Source organism: Typopeltis vanoorti, chromosome 7 (genome assembly GCF_054136105.1).
Source record: "Typopeltis vanoorti isolate ZY-2024b chromosome 7, IOZ_Tvanoo_1.0, whole genome shotgun sequence".
NCBI classification, from domain to species: Eukaryota; Metazoa; Arthropoda; class Arachnida; order Uropygi; family Thelyphonidae; genus Typopeltis; species Typopeltis vanoorti.
The window spans coordinates 113,623,023-113,649,686 of NC_143555.1; the positions used below are offsets into that span (position 1 = coordinate 113,623,023).

A 26,664-nucleotide genomic window follows, 5' to 3' on the forward strand; every position below is an offset into this window, starting at 1 on the left:
TGAAGTAAGCATTTCAGACCATAGGATGTTGTGGTCTATGTCCATTACGTGCTGTGCCAAGCCAGATTTTTCAGATTTACTGTTATTGATATAAATTTATTGTTCTTGTATTCTCTTTTCTATAGGTGAGGGCCTGTAATATTCCATGTGTTTTTGTGTTAATTTAAAGAAACCTCTCATGGCACAAGTATCTCTTAAACAACAATTTTTAATATATGTATAGTTATTTCACATTGTAATCTAATATGTGTACTTCTTATATAATGTAATGGTTAATTGTATAAACCTCTCCATCTTCCTGGATGAATCTTTGACTCCAGGAGAGTTGATAATGATTTGATCATTTACGAAATTGTACTTTCATATTCTATTTTTCCATTTATTATCCACTAATATGGTCACTCCACTAGAAGCTCTGATGGTAAAAACCATCTATATCTTTTGTTCCCCTTAATTTTATTTTATTTATTTATTTATTTTTGTTTTGTTTTGTTTGTTATCACATCTACATTAATGTTTAGTTTTTGTTTTACTAATTGTAATTCCTTTGTTATACTACTTACATTTCATGTGGCTACTTTTAAAATGTCAGAGATTCCTAATCTTTTGCCTTTATCCTTTTCTGGTTATAATCCATTGTTTCTGTCTGAATTTTCTATTTGTGTTTTAAGTTATAGAGAATTTTTACTTGATAAGGTAGCTAGCCTTAGGTAAAATCAGTACCTCTGACATAATCTCTTGAGGTCATTGGTGTGAACAAGTCTCCTTACCACATCAAGGTAGCGGGAGAACTACTTTCAAATACCTATAATGTGCTCATATAATATAGCTTAAATCTGAGGCTATCTCACTCATTAAATTTTAAAGTATTGATGAAAATCATACATCTTATTACTGGTTTACAATTTTAATAGTTTGTATTTATAATGTCTTGGTGTTTGGTGTATATCTCTGGAAGTCTAATTTTCATAATGAACATCTTAACTTTGCATTCATTTAAATGCATTTTTTCTCCAATATTTAGCTTGCTGGTCAGATAAATGGACAAGGTCAAGTTCAACAAGTACAAGTGGCTACTCCTGTGCAAGTTGCACAAAATGTCTCTCATGCACCCACTGCTGCAACTAGTACAACTTGGACTACAACTGCTGTTACACCTGTTATGGCCACTGCTCCTGTTTCCTCTTCAGAAGGTAGTGCTACCTCATCACCACACAATGCCAGTGCAGCTGCTGCTGGCAATCCCAATGTTGGGCATGCTGTTAGCGTCACTAACCTTCAGTTACCAACTGGCCAAGTTGTTCAAGGTCAAGTTGGACAAATTATCACTCAAGGAAATACAGCCACATGGTGGCCAACATCAGCAATCAGTGTGTCTGGTTTAGCAGGCTTAAGACCACCCAATGTTATACAAGTGCAGGGTTTGCCAACAGTTGCTGGCATCCAAGGAGTCCAGGTTCAGGGTGGGGCTCAAGCACAGCAGCTGTTGGCTGGAGCAACAACTCTCCAAGGTCTTAGTTTAGCAACAAATGTTATTGCAGCTAATGCTGTTCCCCAGAATCAGGCACAGCAGATGCCTCAACTAAGTCCCATTCAGACAGTTCAAACCATAGGTGGTGCCCAAATTGTAGGTAAGTTGATCTTTAAAAGTATTTACTGTATCAAAAGTAGTCAGTAGCTGCTAATTAGGATCTTTTCTTTAGTATGCTTAAGACACTGTATAAGACCTAATTCAGATATATGCTGACTGTCAGTAGAAAAATCTTTTATTGGTAAAGAAAGCTTACATTTTGCTGTTAATAAATGTTTTCTGAGCATGGTTATAAAAACCAACAGCCTGACAGTATTACTGTAGAAAGTAAATATAGCAGAAATGATTCGTTGCAAAATATTAGCCATTGCTTTGCTTAGTTGTTTTTAATTACATATAATTCCAAAGAATGAACTCAAAATTTACAGATCATGCATGTTCATATGATTTCCCTTTTGGATTCTTCTCCCCCTCCCTTGTGATGACAAACGTGTTCCACATGAGGAGGACCTTCCAATCATGGTACTGGTTTCTTTTCATCATTTTTTTTATTCTTTCCTTCTAGTTTATTCTTCACTCAACTTCAGAGTCTTTTACCATTGAATTTTCCAGACCACCACCATCACTGGGATCCAACATCCTGCTGCTGTGTTAACCTTGTTCTATTGATATCTAAAAAGGAGGAGGTTTCTGAAAGTTTTCCACTGCTTTGGAAAGATGGATGGCCTGGATTAATCAGTCTGTGGACTTGCTGTGTTTTGGTACATCTCCATGGTCCAGACACAGAGCCAAGGCTTGTTATTATAGTGCCAGTATTATCTAGAGCAGGGGTGTCAAACTGGTGGGCTGCATGTGGCCTCCAAAGCAATTTCGTGCGGCTCCCGAAGCCTCAAGGAAAGATTTTGAAAAAAGGACTTTTTATAATAAAACAAATACCGTATTTACTCGAATATAACTCTCCCTCTCATATGACTCGCACCCCTGTACCCTGATTTTACTTTGTGAAAAAAAAAAAAAGAAATTAAAAAGTTTTGCATGTACTGTACATCGCACACAAAAATAAAGTTTAACCACTGTCACGTCAGGACGATAACTGGCTCCACGCGGTAATAAACAACACGCCTTCCCCAACTGCCAATATGCTGCAGATGCAAGAAAAACGAGTAGTTTTATTGTACCACTGAATAAAGTACAGAGACATTTGCTGTCTGTGTAATATATTTCTTTAGTGTGATTAGAAACAACTGGTATAAAAACGGCACTAACTAATGAGTCACATGTGCTCCCCCCCCCCCACACACATTAACCATGCTGTTTAGACTTGAGCAAAACCATATGTTTGACCGGCAAACACAGTATCTAACTAAAATCTATTATTTTTAGTTAGATGTGTGTGTGAGTGCCCCACTAACTCAAACACAAAGCTGCAATAAAATTCGTAAACGTATTAAAACTAAAACATATAGAGTAAATGTTGTTTTGACAGTTTCAGATAATGTGGAATTTGGTGGAAGAGAATTAGCATTTCAGCTCAAAAATGTCAGCTTTACTTTGTGTTTTGGTAATGAGATCTTTTGTTAATACTGCCCCAATCATATCCACATCTTCATAGCTGTTCTATCTCTATTGGCCTACCATTGATGTCTATTTCACGTTCTGCTTTCACTTCTCAGACATTCGTGAAGGGTGTTCATTACGTATCTGAAATCTTGTAAATTACTTGTAATTTTTACTTGGAAAGAAGATCACAATGCACACAAGGAAACCGCACTCGAGGCTGGAAGTAGCTATAATGAAGAGGAGATTCTTGGTAAGTCATCCACATTTTCAGTTTTTTTTCTGAAAACTTTAGTTTCTAAAAATCCCCATATATCTCGCACCATGATTTTTTAGCTTTAATTTTTGGGGAAAAAAGTGAGAGTTATATTCGAGTAAATACGGTATCAATTTATTCGTTTTCATACGATATTTATAGTTACAATATAGATGCAACGACTTGCTATAATGTAATTGCAGCAATAAAAATTCATTTCAATGTTAGATCCAATCCTAATCAATCGTAAACTATATTTATGCATATATTATGGAAGTATATATATATATATATATATATATATATATAAACCTGAAAATATTATTTTTCCCCAAAATATTTTCTGTAACATTTAAGAAAATTCCTCAAAATATACCCCCCCCCCCCACAAAAAAAATAAAATAAAATAAATATAGAAGTATTTTATTTCAACATAAACACAAAAAATTTCAAACTGACAGGAGGCTCTGTAAATTTTTGTGATGGTTATTAATGAGAGTTTATACTTTTTTTAGAATGTATAAATATTTGATTTATTCAAATAAAATTTAATTTTGGTTTAATTTGGATTAAATGCTATCTATTATAAATATTAATATAATAAAAATATTCTTTATATTATTATTTTATGTCTTGTAATGACTTAAAATAAACAAAATTTTTGTTATTAATTTTCCAATTTATTTATACTCATTTTTTCACTTCCCTTAGATTCTAATTATTGCAGGTTTTTTAAGTCAAATTTTTATAGCAAATGGCACTCAGTCCAATTCAGTTTGAGACTCCTGATCTAGAGTATCGTGGCATTCTATTTCCAAGCTCAGTCATTTCTTGCTGACTAGTGGGCATCCGTATGTATGTATGGCTCTACAGTAGATGGAGAGATCTGGTGCTGAAATCTCCCATCATATGAGATTTAATCATCCTCATGTTTATTAGAGCCCTCAACAAGCATCACAAAATACAAAAACCATAGCAACCTCAACAAGAAAAAATAAACATCAGAGATGCTTATTAATATACCATCTTTTATTATTTATATTCAGCAGGCAAACATCTAGTCTGAAAAATGTCACTCTTTATTCAGAAAGGTTGACAGGATTTCCTTTATTTATTTATTTTTTTTTAACTAGAAGATGTTCACATTGAAACATCTCTCCACACATGGAGCAACTTCCTCATGCAACAGCAATTGGGAAAAATAGCAATTACATTATCCTTCTCACACACACACTAAACTCAACTTTTCAAGGAGACTGCCCTTGCAGTGAGGCCTCCATGATATTCCAGAGGAGATTTACTCCAAGTTAAAACAATCTTCACTCTACTTCTGAGAATGTTGGCCATATGAATTCTCATACCATAGGAATGGTATCCTGGTACCAACTAGGAATATCAACCTTGACATTATGAAATCCCTAACATCAGCAAAAACAGCATAACTTAATTGCCCTGTTAGGATCTTTATCACAAATGCTTGGTGCTGCCTTAAATGTCAGAAACATGGTTATGCTCTGACTGCCTATCTTGGCTAGCTGTCATCTGTGTTTAATATGACATAAATGAGATGAAACAGGTGATGTAAAGTGCATGAGATATAAAAATTAAGTGCAAACCACCCAAATAAAATATGCTTATAGCAAGAGAGAGAACATCAAGTTTACTTTCAAGTGTGCCAAATTATTGATATCATCAAAATTGTTGATGCTAAGGTTGATATCATCCTTTTCTTCAAATTCATTGAAGAATGAATTTGAAGAAAAGGATGATATCAAAGTATGAAAAGGGAGATTCAAAAGATTGAGATCAAGCAGAATATGCTCATTATTTGAACTACCTCATCTGCTTTTGATATTAGGGTACCTGTGAGGATGGTATGGGGCTGTTAAAGAGAGATCTTGTTTTGTCAGTTTGTTATGTAGTGCAGCAAGGTGACATTCATTGAACAAGGGAGATGCATATGTATGTATGTATACGCATGCACTGCTCGAAACAATTAGGGGATATTTTAGTTTCTGTCAGATAATTATAAATTTCTGCAAATAATTATAACTATTTGGGTACTTTATACGTGAATAAATATTTCTTTCTTATGGATAGGGTGTAATTGATATTTATTACAAATTATACATTTTACCATGAAATAATTTTAACAAGAATACTCAAAACAGCCGTACATCGTGATTGTATGGACTGGATAAGATGATCAAACACTTCTTGTGGGATATTTCTCCACTCTTCTGTGAGAGCAATTTCAAGCTCTTGAAGCGATTGTGGTGGCACCAGTCAAGCAGAAGTGTTTCTACCTAAAGCATCCCAGGCACGTTCGATTGAATTACAATCCGGTGAACAGACAGGCCAGGTCATTCATTCAATACCTTCTTCCTCAAATCACTCTTGTACCAAATTTGCACAGTGTGGACTAGCATTGTCATCCATAAAAATGAATTCTTGGCCAATTGCAGCAGCAGCATATGGACGAACTATAGGTTCCAAAATCTCATCGCAATGCCTTTGGGCTGTTAAGGAACCATTTCTGATAAAATAGAGATCAGTATGGCCACCTATACTTATTCCAGCCCATACCATCAAACTCCTCCCCCTTGATGTTGGGGGTCTTTCACAAGCAAACTTGTTCCACTTTCATGCCATATCAAGATACGTCGGTTATCTGGTTGTAGACTGAACCTGGACTTGTCACTAAAAAGTACACAAGCCTATGAACCCAATCCTCATTTGTCCATTGGTGGTGTTCCTGTGCCCAAATTCTTCAGTCTCTTTTCTGATTTGCAGTAAGACTAATAGTGAGTAACAAACTATTAGTCTTCAAGCATATAAATCTATGGCATGAAGATGATTTCGTACTGTCTGTGATGATACCAGCCTCCCTGTTGTTGCAGCAAGTTCGCTTTGAAGTTGTGTTAAATGTTCGATTTCTTCTGGCAAGTAAACATACTGATCGTCTCTTGGAGTTGTTGATGATTGGTGACCTTGTTTCGGCAAACATTTCCCGTCTCCAGAAAGCGATTCCAAAGTCACAAAATTACGCTTTGAGATACACGATATACTTCATTGACAACTTGCTGCGTTTGTGCAGCTTCTAATCGACCAATGGATTCCAGGATATCATGTTGCTCTGCTATTTTTAACAAAATAATGGGTGGTAGGTGACACAAGTTTACAATTGAAGTGATAAGTATGCACTGTGTAAGTGATCCCAACAAGCCATGCTTTTATATCCCCCACATGCTAATACTGCTAAGACGCGTTTCGATAAGTCTTAACATGATTTTGTACGCAGTTGTGTGTTCTACACTGTTGTATATTATGAATATTTTAAAATAAATGTGCTACATTTGTAGATTATTTTTATGACTTTATAATTTACAAGAACACCAAAATATCACCTACTTGTTTTGAGCAGTGTGTGTATGTGTGTGATTTTTTTTTTTTTTTTTTTTTTAAGGGTTTGATAGATTGCCATAGAATAAGCTGGTGACTAAATTGGAACAAATGGGGTTGGTTAGGTGATTGACTGTTAAGTATCAGCAAGTGGTGTATTGGATGCCATACCCCCAAAAGAGGAAGGTCTCTAGTGGTATGTTGCAAGAGTCTATTTTGTTACCCTGATATTGGGACAGATGTAATTGGAGACATGCAAAGTTGTGAATTATGAGGACATAAAGCAGATGTTGTGGCCTTACAGAAGGATCTGAATAGACTGAATGGGCAAGTGAGTGGAGCTGTCAGTTCACTGTTGCAAGATGTGTGAAGTCTTTCAATTCATTGAGGAAAGATAGGTTGAAGAGTAAACAATTAATGGAGTAATTTTGAAGGAGTTAGAGATGAGAGATCTTGGGGGGTGGGAGTCAGACTCAAAGTTTAGGTCACTTCTAAATTGTGAAGCCACACTGAATTATGATGATGAAGTGGACTTAAATATGTAGAAACAGAGAGTATCTAGTCACTGAATAGAGGAACTTTTTCTATACTTTTTGTTTTCAGCCTCTTCCTGAGTTACTCTTTGTAGGCAAGGTTCCCTCTAGGAAACTAATTTTTTTTTATCTCACAGCTCAAAGTTGACTGTAAAAGTCTATTTCAGACAACAGTATGAGTTAAAATTTAGGATCACAAGATGGCAACATTTGTCTGATACTCTTGCCTCTGCCTTCAGAATCATCCATGAACTCTCATTGGCCAAGGATGGAACCATCTGTGCATTGATTTCCCAAAGTAAAGTAGGGTTGAAGGAGATGCATAACATGAAATGTGTCATGTTATGCATCTTTTCCTGTAGGTGCTAGTACATTTTAATGCACTTTTGATGAATTGCTAACTTGTATAAGCAATTCTGTGAATTTTTAATTTGAATTTTATCATCTTTACAATTGTTAGCGAAACATCTTAAAATTCAAATGCGAAATCATCCATATTTGGTTTTCAATGCAGGGTGAAGCCAGATAATTGGAAGGAATCTTTACATTCTTTAAAAAGGAATTATTATCTGCACCACCAAGGAGTCTCGTGCTTCATTGTGGGAGGCTTAGGACCTACAAGCCAATCTTCACCTCCCATGGTGAAGATTGGACAGTGGGTCAGAACAGTCATCCAATGTGCTTCCTGTTACTAGTTAGGTATTCATCTGGTACTTGGTGAATAAGGATATGCTAGCAATATGATGCTTGACTTGCCAATTTCAGTTCCATATTGACTGATTATGTTGTTTAACATTATTCTGGCTGGGACATCATCAAGGAACCAGGTTGAACAGTGAAAAGTCATTTGCTGGAACATCCTCAGCAGAACTTACGATAAGCAACATCACCAAAAGAAGCATCAGTGGAAAAGAATCGCAGCATAAAAGAAAATAGAGAAGTACCATGTTGACATAATTTGTGATTATTTGGGATCTGTAAATTGTATGTTATTCTGCTCTGTTCCTGTTTTGCATGATTAAAAAAAAAAAAAAGAGTTTTTTGGCAGGGGGAAACCTTACCACCTGCTTGTGAGACTGGATAATAAAGCTTTGTAACGGTTCTTTAACATAATTGGTGTTTACTAAGACTATGATCACTAAACAAGTGTACTCCTTGTAAATAATGAATATAAGATGATTATGCAGCCATAGAAATCAGGAACTGAAGAATTTAGCTAAAGTATTCAACACCAAAAATTAAAATTGGATGAGACTTATTTGTGCTTTTGATCTTAATGTTTTAGTAGGAAGGAAATAGGGATAAATCTCACTCCAATTTTTTGGCATTAGAAAAGGCAGTTGATATGAAAGAAAAGTTACTTCTGCTTGAAACCTGAACAACAAAGTAGGAATTGAATTCTGAACATGTAGATATGTTTGGGAAAATTTAGAATAAAAAGAAGGGTTAGTAAGGATGGCAAGTACTTGCTAGATTTCTGTTCAAGACTACTTATTACTGACATGATTGTATCAAATTATACATAAATCATGATTATGCATATTTTTGTCTTTTATGATTCATAATGGCTGCAAATTCCTTCATGGTAAAAATATACAAAAGATTTGAAATAAGAAGGAATTGTTGCCTTCTATTGATTAGGTTAAAAATGAGTATTCCATTGAAAAGTAAAATGTGTACTCAAAGTTTCGAAAAGAACCAGAGCTTAATGACTCTCAGGTTCACGTGAATGCTAGACTTAAATATTATACCTTTAGAGACTATGTGAAAAAATTAGAAATAATTGACTGACTTATAGCCTGGGAATGTGATGAAGGTTTGTGCAAAGATAGAACATGGTGAATAAAAACATTTCCAGAACCAGGTCTGTAATATGCAGATATGCAATAATCTCTTAGCAAGTAAGTTAACATGTTCTTTTATGCTTTTAGAAAACATAAAAGGGGGGGGGGTGTAGGAGAGCAGATTATGTATAAAAGTAGTTAAGTCATAGATTTTGGAAAGAATATAGAAAGTAAATATACTGAAGACAGTAAAATGTTTTGGAGGCAATTAAATGTTGACTTGGCTGAACTGCTTATCTCTGCTCTCTCCATCCAGTTGTCTGTTAATATGAAACCCACTGTGGCATAGATGATTAACACGGTTAATTAATCCCACGATGTTACTGCGTATATCAAAATCGTGTTAATCAAATCTAATAATGGTAAAAATTACAATTTGTCCATGATTGATTACTGTATTAATAATTCGTTTTATATGGTACTCTTTTAGGAAAGATAAAAAATGAATGCAAAGTAAATTTTTAATAAATACTTGTACCTGCATTATTTACTGCAAATTTTTTTTATCTAGAGTCGTTTGAACAGTTTTTTAGTTTTTTTTTATCAGCATAAATTCTACGATAACAAGCACTCTCCAGACCTCGGCAAACAAGCAATAAAACATAAAGAAAAAACACTGCAAATATAATACATAATGGTGCAAATTAAGTGAATATTGAGTCCAACATTATTTCATAGCCGAATATATAGAAACTAAAAGTTTCGGTGGATGCAAGCATAAGCAACCTTATAGGCAACTCGTAGTAAAGGTGGGGTAAGCTCCAGGTCACTTTCCTTAGTATTTTCCATAATGTAAAAAGCATGTCTCCAAGAGAACATGAGGGTATGATAAATAGGCCTTTGGCTCTCTATTTCAGTAATACATGATGGTTTATTTATTTTCAGTTACAATCTAGAAATTATTGAAAAAAAGAATATAAAGAAACACACTGTTAAACCATACTATACTGACATCAGAGGCTGCGGTATTGCTCAGATATAATTTAATATCAAATATCACAAACCTTTACATAACATATTAAACCAAACTGACAGCAAAAAACAGTGCGGAATAACATATGAACTCACTCGTAACATTGAATGCACAGTTACTCATGACCTCCAAGCTATACATTGAATTGTGTGAGAATATTTATATTAAACATTTTGCATGTATCTCTCAGATCAACTGCGAGCTCTGCAGTGTTAAAAGCACCTTAATCAAAACTCTTGCACGTATATCAAGGGATTGCCACAATTAATTTCGCCGCGTTAAGCAAGGGATATCTGTAGTGCAGTTCAGTAGTAGTAGGCATGCCATCAGAAATTTGAAATATGGAGTAGATGATATTCATTGTGAGATGCTTAAAAACATGATAGTGGCTAATTTGCATGTCCTAGAATTGGCACCATACCGCTCATTAAAAAGTAATAAAACAATGTGAGATATGTCATTCTTCTTGTTTGTTGTTCCACAAAACATTTATGCAAGCATATTTGAGAATATGCTAAGAGAAATTGAACTTCAGCCTGGTTGGCTGAGTGAATAGCATATGCCTACTTCCCAACCAACAGATTTGAACCAATAGGTCATTGGTTCAAATCTGTTTTCATGGATTTGTGAATGCCTTTAGGTAGCACTAGATGGTTTGTCACCTGGTGTAAGACACCAGGATGTTTAATCAAGTACAGAAGTCATTTGAAAAAGTTCCCTGTTGGGTCTCTTGAACAAGGAAAGTTGGCAGTTAGAATTGAAGAGGGTTAGATGTTTAAATTTGGTATAAGGCAAGATGTATGCTAAGCAGTAATAAACTTGATATTTATGTTGGAGGCTTAATGGAATGAAACAGTACTGGGAAAGGATGAAAACAGATGTAATTCTTCCAATATTCTATCAGAGACATCTTCAGGGAGTATAGCATAAACTTAGAACACACACAGTAAAACCTGACAAATTTTGTAAGTCATCAGACTTGCGTTATTCAGGGGTGCAGGACTTATATTATTTTATTGACAAATTACTTAATGGCCTATGTTTGTTGCGTGAAAGGCTAATCCCAATCTTTGCTTCCTTTTTCTTTTCCACACCTTTTGTATGTTCTGACATGCGAATTCCTCCATATTTTCCTGCCTGAGTTACATATATCACAAATTTTATATGCTCCTGGTTTCTGTATAGGCAGATAGCAGGTTTTGTATGTTGGAATAGAAGCCACTTTAACCTTGCAGTTATGTAACATTGCTGCAATCTTGCCAATGACATTCTTGATTACAGTTTGCAATTTGTCTGAAGTATTGACAAAATCTAATATCAAAACATCCTTTCATCCATCCCAAGAATTTGTGGAACACCTTTTGGTGCTTCACAAATTCTTGGAACTAAACCAGAAGTTCCATTGCTTCCTCTGGCGTGGATGTGAGAGATTCCTCAACCTCCAACTTAGCAAAATATCATTCAGATCTGTTAGCTCCACACATAGGGAAAATAGCTTACTTTTTATAGAAAAAGGAAGATTTATGTTGTGTGAATAGAGTTGATATGGCCTTGGACTCGACTGAGATGCCCATGTAATAATAAATTTTTACCTTAGTGGTGTCACTCTTTCCATGACATACCACTCCTAATTTCTGGGCATGCCTGACTATTCACTAGCTGATCTGAAAAGCAAAAATTAGAACTACTAGTTTTCTTTCAAACCATTGCAAACTGGCTCCAGTACGTTCCTGAATATATTGATGCTACTAACAGGCTTATCATGTAGTGGCAAGAATATAACTTCTATCCTATCACATTTTTGACTTGAGTTTTAGCCTTGATACCAGAATAATTCCATCTGTCTTGACTATCTCAAGAAAAAATCTTCAACTCTCTTTTAGGTCCAAAATATATACATTAGATATCCAGGTTCATTTAGAACATTTTATTGGAAAAATTATTATTCAGAATCTCCATGAAGTCACAAGACTCATCATGGGAGGACCATCTGAGACAACACAATCTATTATACCACTCACTCATTTACCATTAATGCTCTCACCACCCTTGTCAGGCAATGCATTCCATGGTCTAAAACCACCCTCCATGGCAAAAAACAAACAAACAAACTCTTACCCTCTTATCACTTCCATTTGCAACTTCTTGGGATGGTCTTGTTAATAGAAGAGATATGTTTATATAGAGGATATTATCATAATATTAATCCTACTGGCTGCACCATTGTTTAAATTAGGATTTTAAACAATGAATTAAACAAGAATTTATTATCCTGTCTATAGAGATGAACTCTGTTCAACAATTATTTTTTTTTAATTCTGAGTGTACCTATATATTATATTGCACCAGGGTTCACTCCGATTGGTGCAGTGACCTTATTTCTTTCTTTCAGAATCCAAATAAATCACTGACTCAGACCAAAATACATTTAATAAAACAAAAACAATATATATATACACTTCAAACAACTTTACATAACTATAACTAACTACAGAATTAATTGGATCCAAGGCCTTTTTATAAAATAAACTTCTAGTTAAGACTAGACTAAACACTTTGTTTGCACAATGACAAAATGTTCATAGCTAGTTTCTTTCTCTGTCAAGGCCCTTTTTCGAAGATATATGACTATTCTTCATTTTCACAGGATCCTTTTTCATCACTCATTAAATCTTCCTGACTCAATTCTGTCTTCTCTGCAGTAGAAATAATAATTAGATCTGGCATCCTTAATCTTCCTAATCAGAGTTCTCTCTAACATTCCTTTAGAATGTAAATAGCAATTTCTTTTATTCACTAATGCTTATTGACATTCTTAACTCTTCCACTTTTAAAAAAAACTTACAGTTCTACGATTCCCTTTTTGGAATCTACTATAAATCTTCCAATTAGCGTTTCCTCAAATATTCCTTTTAAAATGATCTATAGCAATATTTCCCTTTTATTTATCAATACTTATTCCACATTAAAACTTCATAGTTCCACGATTCCTTTTTCGGAATATACTATTAATTTTCTTCCGACTGTCACATAAAACAAACTCTGTTTCCTCCGAATCTAAATGTCTGCCGGCCTGTGTTCTAATTTCTTTCCGAACACTCTTCTTGTTTACTCCCGTTACTCTGATACCGAACGCTGTTCTTGTCAGCTGTCAATCACACATTAAACTTCTCGGCGAGCATGAGCACTCCATGAAAGTGGCAAGCGAGAAACTAGGTATAATGGCTGGCACATTGTCTCCCTTAGCAACAAGAGAATGTCTCCATAAAACACAACTTTTGATAATTTTAAACTACAATAAAATTCCTGTAAGTAATACAAATATCAAATCCAGTAAGTACATAGATTTTTTTAAATGCTTTACATATCACTTTGACAAAACAATTTCCATAACAGGCACATCGCAAGTGCCAACAATGCGTGTTATGAAACTAAAACTAATAAACATACTAACATAAACAATACGTAAAAATATTCAGAATTTTAAATTATGATTATTTTTACAGCCTCTTGTCCTTTCTCCTTCCCCATGTTCTGCCATATAAAAAATGTCCCTATCATCAACTCTGTAACTATCTCCCAACAGATTAAATGTCTCATTCATATCACCTTTGTCTTCTATCCCATCAAACTCAACATCCCTTCAAACCATAGTGATCAGATCTGAGTCATAATAATCCATATGTAGTCTTTTCACTCTTCCATAGAAAAAAATTATAAACAATTTTAAAATAAGACTATATCTTATTTATAGTGGAAAAAATGTCTGGAGTATGCAAGTTAAATGGTTTAACATCGAATAAAACATAACTTTCTGACACATTGGATTTTTATTTATTTTTTTATTTTTAAACTACACTGCTAGATAGCTGTGAATAGAACTTCATCATAGATTTTTATGGTGGGTTTTGTGAAAACAATGGAAATGCTAACAATCAAAAATTCAGTAGAATAATTTCAAACTGTACTGTATGCAGTGAAGAAGCTTGCTGTTGTGATGTGTATTTTTGGGTATTCTTTGGTGCAGTAATTTCCATTGAGCCATTAAACTACGAGAGTGGTGTATCCAAGTATACACCTACTAACATGAAAATGTCCATCTTGTCTTGTAGTACCTTCCATCAGCAGGTACCCACCTGGATAATTGAATGAATAAGGATGTGGTAATTTAAGATTATCCAACTATATTGTTTTTGTATTGGCATAAAACAAAAGAAGATTATAGTACAACATGATGAATTGTCATGCTGGCTGGAGTTAAACAGTGCTCTGGCTGTTTTCATCAGATAACCAAAGTGAGAAGCAAAAAGTCAGTTACTAGAACACTGACATAAGAAGTATCAACAGAAAAGAACTAGCAGAAGAATTAGAGTACTATATTAACATAAATGTTGTTACTGAGATAACAAACAGCTGATTTGATTCTGCTAAGTAACTGTATGATGTTATATTCATGCTATAATGATGAAAATAAAGGAATAGTTGTAGCATGTAACAGTAACCACAAAAATAAATTTCTTGAATGGCAGGCAATTTCAAATAGTGATGATAGCAGTTTTCAAATGGAGAATTCAACAGTGAAACCTGTTTGTGCTTTTAGTGCCAGAGAATGTACTACTGAAAAAAATTCCTTCACTGGAACTAGGTAAGAAATGGGAAATAAGGCAACTGATATAAACAAAAAAAAAAAAAAATCAGATTATTGCTGGAGATCTAAACAGAGTAATAAATGAAGACTATAGCTAATAATAATGGTAAGTTTTTGCTGGATTTCTGTTCAGGGCATGTATTAATCTACACAGATTCACAGGGAAAGAAGACACTAGAAATAAGTATATTTATCACCATATCTTCATGTTTGTTAAGGACATAATGTATAAACTGGTGTCCAAAAGCCAAGGATGAACTACATTTTTACCTGTATATGAAAAAATGTGGACATAAATTTGCAAGCATACTAATAAATATTGCACAAAAAATGTGTTATAAATTTCATACAAATTAAATTGCAATACATTTGTGGCAAAATTTATAAATTTCCTAAGAATGTAGTTAAGGAATTAATGTACAGTGCTTACAGAAAACTATGCTTAGCACCAAGTGATTCAGGAGTTCTTGAGGCATACCGGCCCACTCCTCCTTCAGAGTAAGGATAAGGCCTTGTTTGTTTTCTGGAGGAGGATTTTGAGCAGGCATCTTCCCGTTGACTCCCAAATGTGTTCTATGGGGTTGAGATCTGGGGAGTGTGCTGGTCACTAGATTTGATCAATATTCTCATCTCCAGCAGTATCTCCCCTGCTTGTGTACGATGTGGTGTGGCATTGTTATCCATACAAATGAATTCTTCGCCTACAGCACCATGGAACAATCAAACATGCCATTGAAGAACTTTGTTGCAGTATTGTTCCTTTTTTCACTTGTAGCTCGGTGTGTCTATAAAGTATAATACCTCCCTAATTCCACTAAAATCAGGGATACAACACCAAAATTAATGTTGACAGAAAGACCTCCACCACGATAGCAAAACTCTGAACAGGCCATCTTAGAGGAATGAAGATCGAAACGAATGGTACGAGAACATACAGAAACTGCAACTACTGCCCCATACTGAACTGACACCAACTCACATTTTTAATTGTCTAGCAATTACAGCAAGATTGCAAGCAAAAGACCCTAATCCTGAACAACTCTATATGACCAAAATCATCAACATAGCCAAAGCAGTTCAAAGAGCACATGGAAATATCTAAGACTCCTCAAAGGATAAGACAACAACAGCCTCCCCACACCATCACCCTAGCTCTGCCAAATTAAATGTCGTCTATTATCGGAGGAAAGACTAAAACATCTCATCTGTAAAGAGTGCATTAGTTCATATGGTGTTGTCCAATTTTTATGGATATAACGCCATTGTCTTCATGTTCCATTGTAGAGTGAGGGTGACCTCTTAGCAAACATCAGGAACACATTCCATTGGTTTGAAATGCTGCCCAGAGCCTGGATAACACTATGTGAAATTCCAAACTCTCTGGCAATGTCAGTAATTTTGCAGCACCCTTCAAGCTTTCCAGTAATTCTTCCCAACATGAAATCTGGATGATGTGTTTGAGACATTATGTAAAAATCTCACAAATGGTTTGCTTATTATGTTCATTTTTTTAGTTTTTATGTATGTTACGTGAGAATTTTATTTAATTAGAAATGTTTTTTTTTGTCTTTGATAAGAATCTACAAAGTATGTGATTTGTCATTTAGTATTGCAATTATGAGCTTAGTGGTATCAGAGCTGCCATGTGATTAAGCAGTAGCGATATAATTGTAATTATAAGTAGTAAACTTGCTTACCGTATCAATCGAATTATTTCGGTTTTGTGACCACATTTTTTATTAAAAAGGACTGTTTTTTAAAACTAAACCCGACAAGTTTCGTTAGTCGTCGGACTAACATCTTCAGGGGTAAAGATAACTAACAGTTTAAAGCACAAACTATAAGAAATTGCGAAAAAAACAAGTTCATTTGTTGGTATTATAAAACATCAAAAAAGTTCGTTAAAAAGCTGAATAACAGATCTATACGACCGTTAATACCTGTTAGCTGGAAACAATGCTATTTGATGTCTGGTTCAGTGGTTCACGTTCACTCTGTCCGAGGTCTGAACTGGGTAAATTTTTGATAAACGAACTTGATTTAAAATCAAACCTTGATTTTTGTTGCATTGCATAGGAATTTTGATCTTATTTGCTGCCTCTTTGAATTTTCTTGTGAAACTCTCGTTTTTATCAAAGTAGGACATGTTTGTTCTGTCCCAGAGTATATCATGACCAGTAGAAGTTGTGTGAAATGCCAAACCAGACTTATGTTCTCTCTTTTTTTGTACGTCCTTTTGATGTTCGCTCATGTGGATTTCTCCCAATCTCCCCGTCTGGCCTACGAAGCAGATGCCATAGGAACAGTGAATATTGTAAACTCCTGGTTTTTTTCATTGGGTAATGTGGAGGTTTTGGAGGATGAAGAGATTTTGATATCTTTTCAAGTGGTAGGAAAGTCACTTTTATGTTATACTTGTAGAGAAGTTTGGCTAATTTATCTGTGACATTCTTGATATAAGAAAGGGTGACTGCGTACTTGAAATCTTGTTTATGAAAATAGCGCTAATAATACAATGATTGTGCGAGACCTGGGATAGAGTCTACAGTTTGAGCTATGTTAAATAAGAGCAGAGAACAACGAAAAGCTGCTACTGCTTTCTTAAAGCAGCAAAAATGGAGCGTCTTCTATCACTCTGAATTGAGAATTATAATAAAAAAAAACCTCTTAGTACAGGGAATATTCAGGCAATGTTCTATATTTTTACCTTGTTGAAAGAGACCAAATTTCAAGAGGAATGTGAAAGCTTTACTGCGAGGTTTAGGATGGTTTGACTATTTAAAAATTGAGCTGGACTGCATAACGTAACAATAACTAGGGAATCTGCTAGTGCTGATAAAGATTCTGTGGCAAGTTTCCTGAAGAATCACAAAGCATAATTCAGGAGGGAGATTATGATGATTATAGCAAATATTCATTATCAATGAAATTGGTCTCTTTGTAAGCATATACCAACAAAAACTTTCCTAGCTAAAATTGAAGTATCTCAACCAGGATACAAAGTATCTAAAGATCGTTTTACGCTTTTGTTAGGAGACAATGCAGAAGGCGACTTTAAACTCAACCCTGTGTTAGTTTATCATGTACAAAATCCAAGATCTAACATTATTGAAGAAATCGGCACAATTGGAAAAGAACTTGGATTTAATGAACTGGATAATGAAGATGTGAGAAACTTGGTCGATTCCTGTTCAGAACAGTTAAGTGAGAATGATCTTCAACTAGAACAGCGTATGAAGAAGAAGATAAGTAGTGCAAACAACAAGAGAATTTTACTATTAAGAAGCTAACTGCAAAAGAATTTGAGCTAGTTTTCAATCAGATTGAGTATGCTAAGGAAATTGTTTGATGCTGATCCTGATGTGGAACGAAGCTTCAAAGTCTGCCGAAATCGTGATAAAGCAATCGCCAGCTATTGCAAAATTGAATGACAAGATGAAAGAGTTGAGCATGATTCAAACATCTTTATTTAATTTTTTTTATAAAAAAAAGTAGCTCAGCCAAATGTTTAGACATTAAATAAAAATTTAAGCAACCAATTTTTATTAACTTTGATGATTTTATCCTCTAATATAACTTATACTATAATTTTTTTTGTCCAAATTTATGCTAACTGACGGATGAATTGTAATTATTCCTATTGTTTATTGCATTCGCTTAACTCGATTTTGTTTAGCGTGCATTAATTGATAGCTTAATTAATCGCGTTAGGCGAGGTCTTCCTGCATATAGGGGGATTTGAAAGAGGATGTGATTACCATTTTCTGTTTTTGACAAGATAAAAATGAATTTTACATATTTTTCTTTTCGTTATGACAGTTTTAAAAGAATCAGTCAAGCAGCTCTCAGAAATGAACTGTAGTCTGAAATATACAAATTTTGTTGAAGAATAAAATAAACATTTGAATACAAGAACCAAACCTTGGTTCTTGTATTCAGATTCAGTGGCATGAAGAAAATGTCGATTCAGTTATGGGTTTATGGGGAAGTTGTCTGCGAGGATATAAAAATTAGAATTTCATGGTGAATTGCGAAAATTAGAGGGCAATGATTTTTTTTATTTAATTTTAAATGGAATATTATTATTATATAATGCCTCCAGGGAGTCCAAAGACTCATCGAAGGAGGGTACCTACTCTACAACTCTCCGTCTTTACCAACCGCCCATGCATGATTCACAAACATCCATGCCCATGGCAGGATTCGAACTCGCAGCCTTTTGGCTGGAGAGCTGATGTGCTAACCAGGTGGCCTATTTTTATTTGACTTATGACTTATTTGCTAGGATGAAAGTTCATCCTAGCAAATAAGTCAGCATGTCCTCTGGCAGACAGAGAAAATATAAGAAAGCAAAGCAGTGCATAAAAGCAGCCAGACAAAAGATTGGCAAGAATATAGAAGATAAATATCAGGAAGGCTAAAAGAAACAAAATGATTTTGCAGTCTAATCAGAAAACTCGAGACAAAGGAATGACTATTGCAAGAAGAATCAGATGATATATATATATATATATATATATATATATATATATATATATATATATCATATACATACATATATACAGTAAAACCCCTTTTTTACACTTTTCAGGGGACTGATGGAAAAAAGTGTAAATAGCAGGAAATGTAAAAAAAAAAAACTTGAAGGCTAAAAGATGACTTACTGCTAGTATATGAGTCTACATACCAGATTACAAAATTTAATAACTGAAAACAAATGAATTTACAATTATTTACATTTATCTATTTAAAATAATCTTTATTTGTTGATTGTTTTTGCCTTTTTTTTTTTTTTTTTTACATTGCGCCAGATTGCTTTGCATTGAGTTCAGTGCTTGACCTGTTTTTTTACTATCGTGTTCAAAGTGGACACGGAGAGTCCAAGATCTTTTGCTAAATGCGCACGTGTTCCGGAATGCCAATCACTTCGCAGAATTGCAATCTTTTCTTCTACCAAAATACATTTTCTGTCTTTTTTCTCCCTGTTACTAACATGGATAATCCACCACTTGAAAGCAACTTTCACGCTAAATTACGTAGTAGAAATTCTGCAATATCAGTTCGTACTGTGATTGAAAAATCATGGTGTCGCTCATCACTACATTACTGCGGCAAGCGTGTAGGTCACTGTGATTGCGGAAACGAAACTACAGCCGAAAGTAAGTAACACCATCTGGGAAACAGCAATGCGCAGATTTCCACAGCAATTGATTCGAAAATCAGTATTGCCACCCGAGAAAAAAATGTAAATCACGGGAAATAACGTCCGCATCAAGTTGTTAATGGCGGGAAAACAATACATCCTAAGAATAGACCTTAAGACTGGACCAACGGAAAATGACGTAAATGGCAGGAAAAAGTAAATTGCGGGAACGTAAAAATGGGGTTTTACTGTGTGTGTATGTATATATATATATATATTTATTAAAGATACCAAGCTATTTTTCGACACACACACACACACACACACACACACACACACACACACATATATATATATATATATATATATATAAGGAAATAAAACAGTGTGAGCATTAGGGTATTTCTCTGTTGAGTCTTCCAGGTAAGATTTATGCAAACATACTTGAAGAGGTGCTAAACTGTAGGGGTTTTTATATAACAAAGAGCTAAATTTAAGTTTTGTAAATCTGGAAAAGGCATATGACAGAGTTCCAAGAGAAAAGTTGTTATGCTACAATTATAAGACAAACTATGAAAATAGGTACAAAGATGAAAAACATCAGGTTCATCTGCAATGAGTTCAACTCCATTTACTCCAACAAACAAGTAGCCTGTTTGTTATTTAAGTACAGTTTATTGTGAAGATGACAAAAAAGATTGGAAATAGAATAAGTAAAGCTGGTATGGTGGATGAGTCAATGAATAAATTTATCTACAACAAGAAAGAGAAATTAGTTAAAACACTAAACAAGTTGTATACATGAGTGTTAAAACCAATTTTTGATCTGAGAAGTGGATTAGAAACGAGTTGAACAAAGATAGACCACGGATATGATGATAGTCCTAAGAAAAATTAAGGGAGCAAACAGTGGCAGAATTATATTAAAAATGAAGATATTAAAAAGGAACTTGACCTTCTTAACATTCAGAATATGAGAAGTGGTCACTTAAACTGATGAGGAGAGGACAAGTTAGTAAACATGTTTTGACACCAGGATGGCTGGAAAATGATCCAGAGAAAGACTAAAGGTCTAGGTGGAATGATGTTATTAGAAGTACTTCAGGGGACTGAACTCTGTTGGTATCCTGACACCCATTTGGAGGAAAATTGTCAATAGGAAATTATTAATGATTTAAATTTAACTAGTAGTAGTAGTACTATTATCATATTCAGTAAGGACCTAAGGAATACCTATCAGTAAGTTGATGATGATGCATCACTAAGTTTAAAACTTTAATGCCTTCAGTAAGCAGGACTGGCCTCACATCAGACAGGGAAAGTCATCTGTCACCAAAAAACATCATGTTATTGTGCAATTTGAATCCAATGTCAATGTGTTAGTATTAGCATGAGACCAGTTCTAATTATTAGTATATCTGTAGATAATGAAAAGATTGTAGATACTTCATTAGATATTAAGTGCAAACATGAGTAACAGGCCTCTTTTCAGGCTAATTAGAAATTTGTTTTTCCTGAAAAGCAACAGTGTAACAGAACTGTTTAGGTCTCTCTCTCTCTCTCTCCAAATCAGAACAAGTTGAAATTTCTATAAGTCCATTCAAAAAATCAGTTATACATTTAATTTTAAATCCTTATAAATCAAGCTTGCTTAACACTTCCACTACCGATTTATTTATGATTTTCAAAATCAAGCCCTTTCACTGTCAAATAGTGACACCGTTAACTACAAAATAAAGCATATATTGTTAAATAATGGCCTCAGCAGTGAAAGTTGAAGTATATAAATATTTTATGATGTACATGTAAATTTTAGGTGGAGATGATTTTTTTTAATTTATTTTTTTTTATTTTTGTTTAGTGTGTAATAACCATCCTTCATGAAAAAGTTCTGTGTTTGGTATCCAGTCTAAAGCTTTTGTATTCTGCTTATAAGAGGGAGTCTAAAGACTTTTTAATATGAAGTTAAATAGAAAACAAAGTACTTTATTAAAATCCTCTACTACTAATATAAAAATTTTTAAATTTCCAGTGTCTATTTATGATATAAATGAATTATGATATTTGGTGATCAATCTAATTTTCTTGTTGTTTTTTTTTTCCCTCCCAGCTCAACAACTACAGCATGATCCTAATGATCCACCTAAATGGCAGATAGTAGCTACTGCTGCAACACCAACAGTTACAAATTCTCAAGCTTCTACTCCACAAGGTCAAAATGTTTCTTCAACTCCAACATCATCTGATTCTTCAACAGCTAATACTGACTTATCTGCTGGCCGAAGGCTTCGAAGAGTAGCATGTACCTGTCCTAATTGTAGGGATGGTGAGGGAAGGTTAGTATAATGGTTATTTACTAAACATATTCTTGAAGTGAGTCATCCATACTCTATTACAATTCATTCTCGCTATAGCAAATAATGTTATAACTCAATCTCTGTAATATAGTACTGACAAGGCATACTCCCATAAACACAGTGCTATTATAAAGGAAATTCACCATAGCAAACTCTTTCTATAACCTCCATGAGTTTGCCTGGTAAGAGTCAAGTCTTTGTGTAAAGATTTTAGTAATGTTTTATAAGGACTGGCAGATGCTTGTCAAATTTCTTCATAAATGCCGGAGAACCTTGTCTCTTTTATATACTGTTTTCCTCTTCCATCTCTTTCTCTATTGGATGTTTTATAATCATTTGATGAACAATAACTGAGAATTTCTGACAAGTATATTTACTCCGTGTTTGTTTGCTGTAGCATTCTGCAGTCTTCTTGTGCACTTTGTAAATTATTAATTTATTAACTCTGTTTTAAAAGGTGCTAAAATTGATGATCACTGTCATTTCAGCATTTTTTGCATTTGAAGGTATTGCAAGAAACACATTTTAGTTCAACTATGAAGAACTAAGAACAAGATGTTTCTTCTGTCACTCTGGATTTCGGCAATTTTTTCTTGTAAGTTTTGAATCTACTTCTGATTTTTCTCTAAATTCATTTTCCTAAATGCAAGGGCCATAAATCACAGCTTATCCTGAAATACTTTGTATATCTTGATTCAGCAGAGGAGAGCAGCCTGTAACACTAAGAACATGGATCAGGTTACAAAAATAATAGCAGAAAAAAGGAAGAGAAAGGAGAAATTATAAAGGTTGAACTGCATATTTAATTATTTGTTGAATTACATTTGGTTTTTGAGAGTTACGAGCAGTCAAAAAATTTGAGCCACCACTATCTGTATGTTCTCCTCCTATCCTATCCTTCTTGTCCGTCCTACGACGGGTTGAATCCCCTCCTAATGAGGGGTTACTGGCATATTAATGCAGCTGGTTCGCCACTCCTCTGCTGCATCTCCCTAAGGGCGATATTCACGATTGTAATCATGAATATCGCTTTTTTGTGTGTGTTCACAGGGCCAGTTTGCCTGCTTGCAGGATGAAAAACCCCAGATAAGCTGGGGGGGGGGACCCTGCTGCCCATGCCCAAGACCAGCTAACTTGACTATGGCTGAGGAAGATCCTTAAGCTCCTCACATCATCGACGGGAATCAAACCTAGGACACTCCTTCCCCAGGCATATGGTTGTGAAGCTCATAGCCGCTAGGCTAACTGCATTGATCTGTATATTCTAACCCCTTTATATTTTGATTCTTTCCACTTCCTGGGGATGGCAGGTTTTTATCCTTTCAACTATATTGTATTTGCTTTTACAATTATTCAGCACTTTTTGTACAGGTTGATGCTTTATCTCTTTTTTTTATGTATTCCTTTTTTGATTTCATGGATATTTATCTCCTGACCAACTTGGTTTTATAAACTGTTTCATAATCTTTGCTCATATAGCATTTCTCTAATTTTAGACCTTTGCTCTTTTCAAGTCTTGAATGAGCAGACATGTGGCAATATTGTGATAATTATTATTATTATTTGACACTTCCATGGAGTCCAAAGACTCATCAAAGGAGAGTGTGCCAACAGCATCGAACGATTGGTCACCTTCCAACTACTAACCGCACTCAAATTTACTTAACTGAGCCATTAATAGCAGAGGCTCTACCAATCGACCAACCTTTGCTTGCAATGAGTAGTGAAATAAAGACAGGGTTTCTTCAGCCTGAAGAAACTGTTTTATGGATTAGGAGGAATGAAATAAAAGAAAATGAAATTTAAGTAGGTAGGTAGGTTTGAAGAGGTATGGTAAATGGATGTTGACTAACAGCAACAGCTGCTTGGTTTAGGTCTCCAACAAGAACCGCTTTTTCTTTATACCAGCTAATGACTTAAAAAATTCTACTAGTTCTTTCTTACTAACCTTTCTACTAGAACCATATGTGCAAATAAGTCTCGTTTTCCTGTTTCCCCATTATGAAATTTGTCCACATCACAATTAAAATTGCTTACCATTCAAGAAGTTTATCTTATTGTTTATTATTGAATATTATAGCTATTCTTTCTTTCTGATTCTTGTTGCTTGAATACATCATACTATAGTTATTATTTATTAGTTTATCTGTTTTTGTTGTCTTCTTGGTAACACTAATGATGTCAACATGATATATTTTTGATTCTTTTGCATTCCCCCCCCCCCCATTGGTATTTCTTAACCACCACTAGTATATCTGCTTTTCACTCTTCACCCTGGTTCCATGATGAAAACATTTGGAGGCTTGTTTAACAAGGCATTGTCTCAGCCATCATGTATTTGATTGTCTTGTATTTCATATATTGTTTAAGTCAGTACATGCAGTTTGGATCTAAGTCAACCAAAGTCAAATTACGAACTATCTTCATTTATTCAACATATGGGTGAAAACCTAGTAGGAGGATGCACCACAGGAAGGTGAGGATTTGGGCATTGATCAATAGCCTTTCTTCTCCACATTTCTTGTCTATATTGAAGATTTCTTCCTGTTAACATTAAATTAGTATTCTCAAAAATGTTTCTATTACTAAATTAATAGTAACATAGCCATTATATATAAAGTGGAAATTCTAATCTCGGAGTTTTTGGAAAACTAACAATATATGACATCAATTGTGATAAATTTTTCAGAACTTATCACTTACTTTTCATTAGTACAGTCTCATTAATTGTTAAAACATCTGTGTTATGAAATACTATAGAATAAACTTGTCACTATGTTAATCACTGAACTTGCAAATTGCAATTTTCATTCATATAATTTGAATTAAATTGCAGAACCAAAACATGATTTGTAATAAAGCAGATGAATTTAACTAGGACGTTCATACTGTTATAATAATACTTATATTGCTAATAGAAAATGCAAGTACAACCAACAGTGAAGAACGTTTTTTACAGTTTTGATTATAATCCATTTCTGTGCAGTGACTAACTCTGTTTTGCAAACTAAAACATGTAAACAAAAAAAAAAAAAAATATCTTCACCTGACTTTGCCTTTAAAATAAGTGCAGCCTCTCATGAAAGACTTCCTTTATTCATATCTGAGAATGACCACCAGAATTGTGTCATGGGATCTCCTATTACCTCCTTTGTGTTTTATCTTGTTTACATGTTTTAGTTTGCTAAACAGTAGTTCCATCTCATGACATAGGTTTTCAAGTTAGGTTTCTCTTTATTTAAGCATCATTTATATTCATACTGCTGAAAAGAAACATTCATACGTGTTTTTTTTCAGCTGCCTTTCCATAGCAGTTTGAAGAATGATGGGAGAACAGTGTTCCTCAATTGGAAAAACCTGAGTTTGATTCTTAATATGATGAGAAAAAACTTTTTTTTTTTCTAGTTGAAGGTGAGTTAGCTGATCGTATACAGAGGAAACTGCATTTTTTTCTCCAGAAATTTGGGTTTTTCATCTTGCAGGCAGGAAAATCAGCCAGAGAACACAATTGACCAAACATAAATACTATTAGCGCACAGTAAATAGTGTAGTGTGTAGATGGTAGGTTGTGTGGTGTAAAGTGCAATGAGTTCTTTGATTCCATGGAGATGTCACACATTAATAATAATAGCTATATATCAATTTTTAGTCATTTAAAATTTTTCTGTACTTGTTGACCTCAAAATTTATATGTGGTTTTTAAACCTCGTGCTTTCTCATTAATGTACTTCAAAAAGTCTAGCCGATAACATCATTAGTAAAATTTATCTATAAATTAATCAGGATCCTGAAATATTTTATAGCTAATTATATTCATATTACCTTGATTCAAAATATGCATTGAAGTTAAGTTAAAGATGTAGGTCTCCTTTTCCTTTAGTGTTACATGGTGATCAGCATTCATTTTAGACAAATTATGGACTCTACAACCGTGTTATAAATAACTAATTTTAATTTCCCGATGTTTCAACCTTTATATTAAAGTCATCATCTGGAGTATCCACATATATACAAAGACAAGCTGAATTATATTTCATACAGTATGCTAAAGGGACAATGATTTGATTAACGTTATTCTACTGGCATGAAAACAAAAATAAAGAAAAATAAAATTAAAATAAATTCATTTAAAAAAAAAAAATCCTATATCAAAGCTATAGTCTATTTAAGATAACAGCAGAGAAACATTCTTTCATATAGATACTTTTATTACAGTAACAATGATGTCCTAATTTAACATGACAATTGTTATATTGGATTTAAGATTCTGGATTACCTATGGTCCTATTTATAAACAACTCTTAGGGAAAAAGGTTAAGTGGGTAGAATATGTGCCTACCATATTCTTGGGATTTTTAGACCACCATTATTGTTAAGATTAGAGTGGTTGATAAGAATCTCACAGGCTTCCTTTGAGATT

The 26,664-nt window shown here is 34.2% G+C and overlaps 1 protein-coding gene across 1 annotated transcript in view; it reads left to right on the forward strand.

Annotated features, from left to right (window-relative positions):
• The window catches only part of LOC150104980 (transcription factor Sp1-like), a 72,958-nt gene that overhangs the window by 31,966 nt on the left and 14,328 nt on the right, over nt 1-26,664 (forward strand). The window contains exons 4-5 of the mRNA XM_090395096.1: nt 1,025-1,631; nt 21,998-22,223. Coding sequence (XP_090251222.1) covers nt 1,025-1,631; nt 21,998-22,223 — 833 coding nt within the window. The remainder of the gene's footprint in view (nt 1-1,024; nt 1,632-21,997; nt 22,224-26,664) is intronic.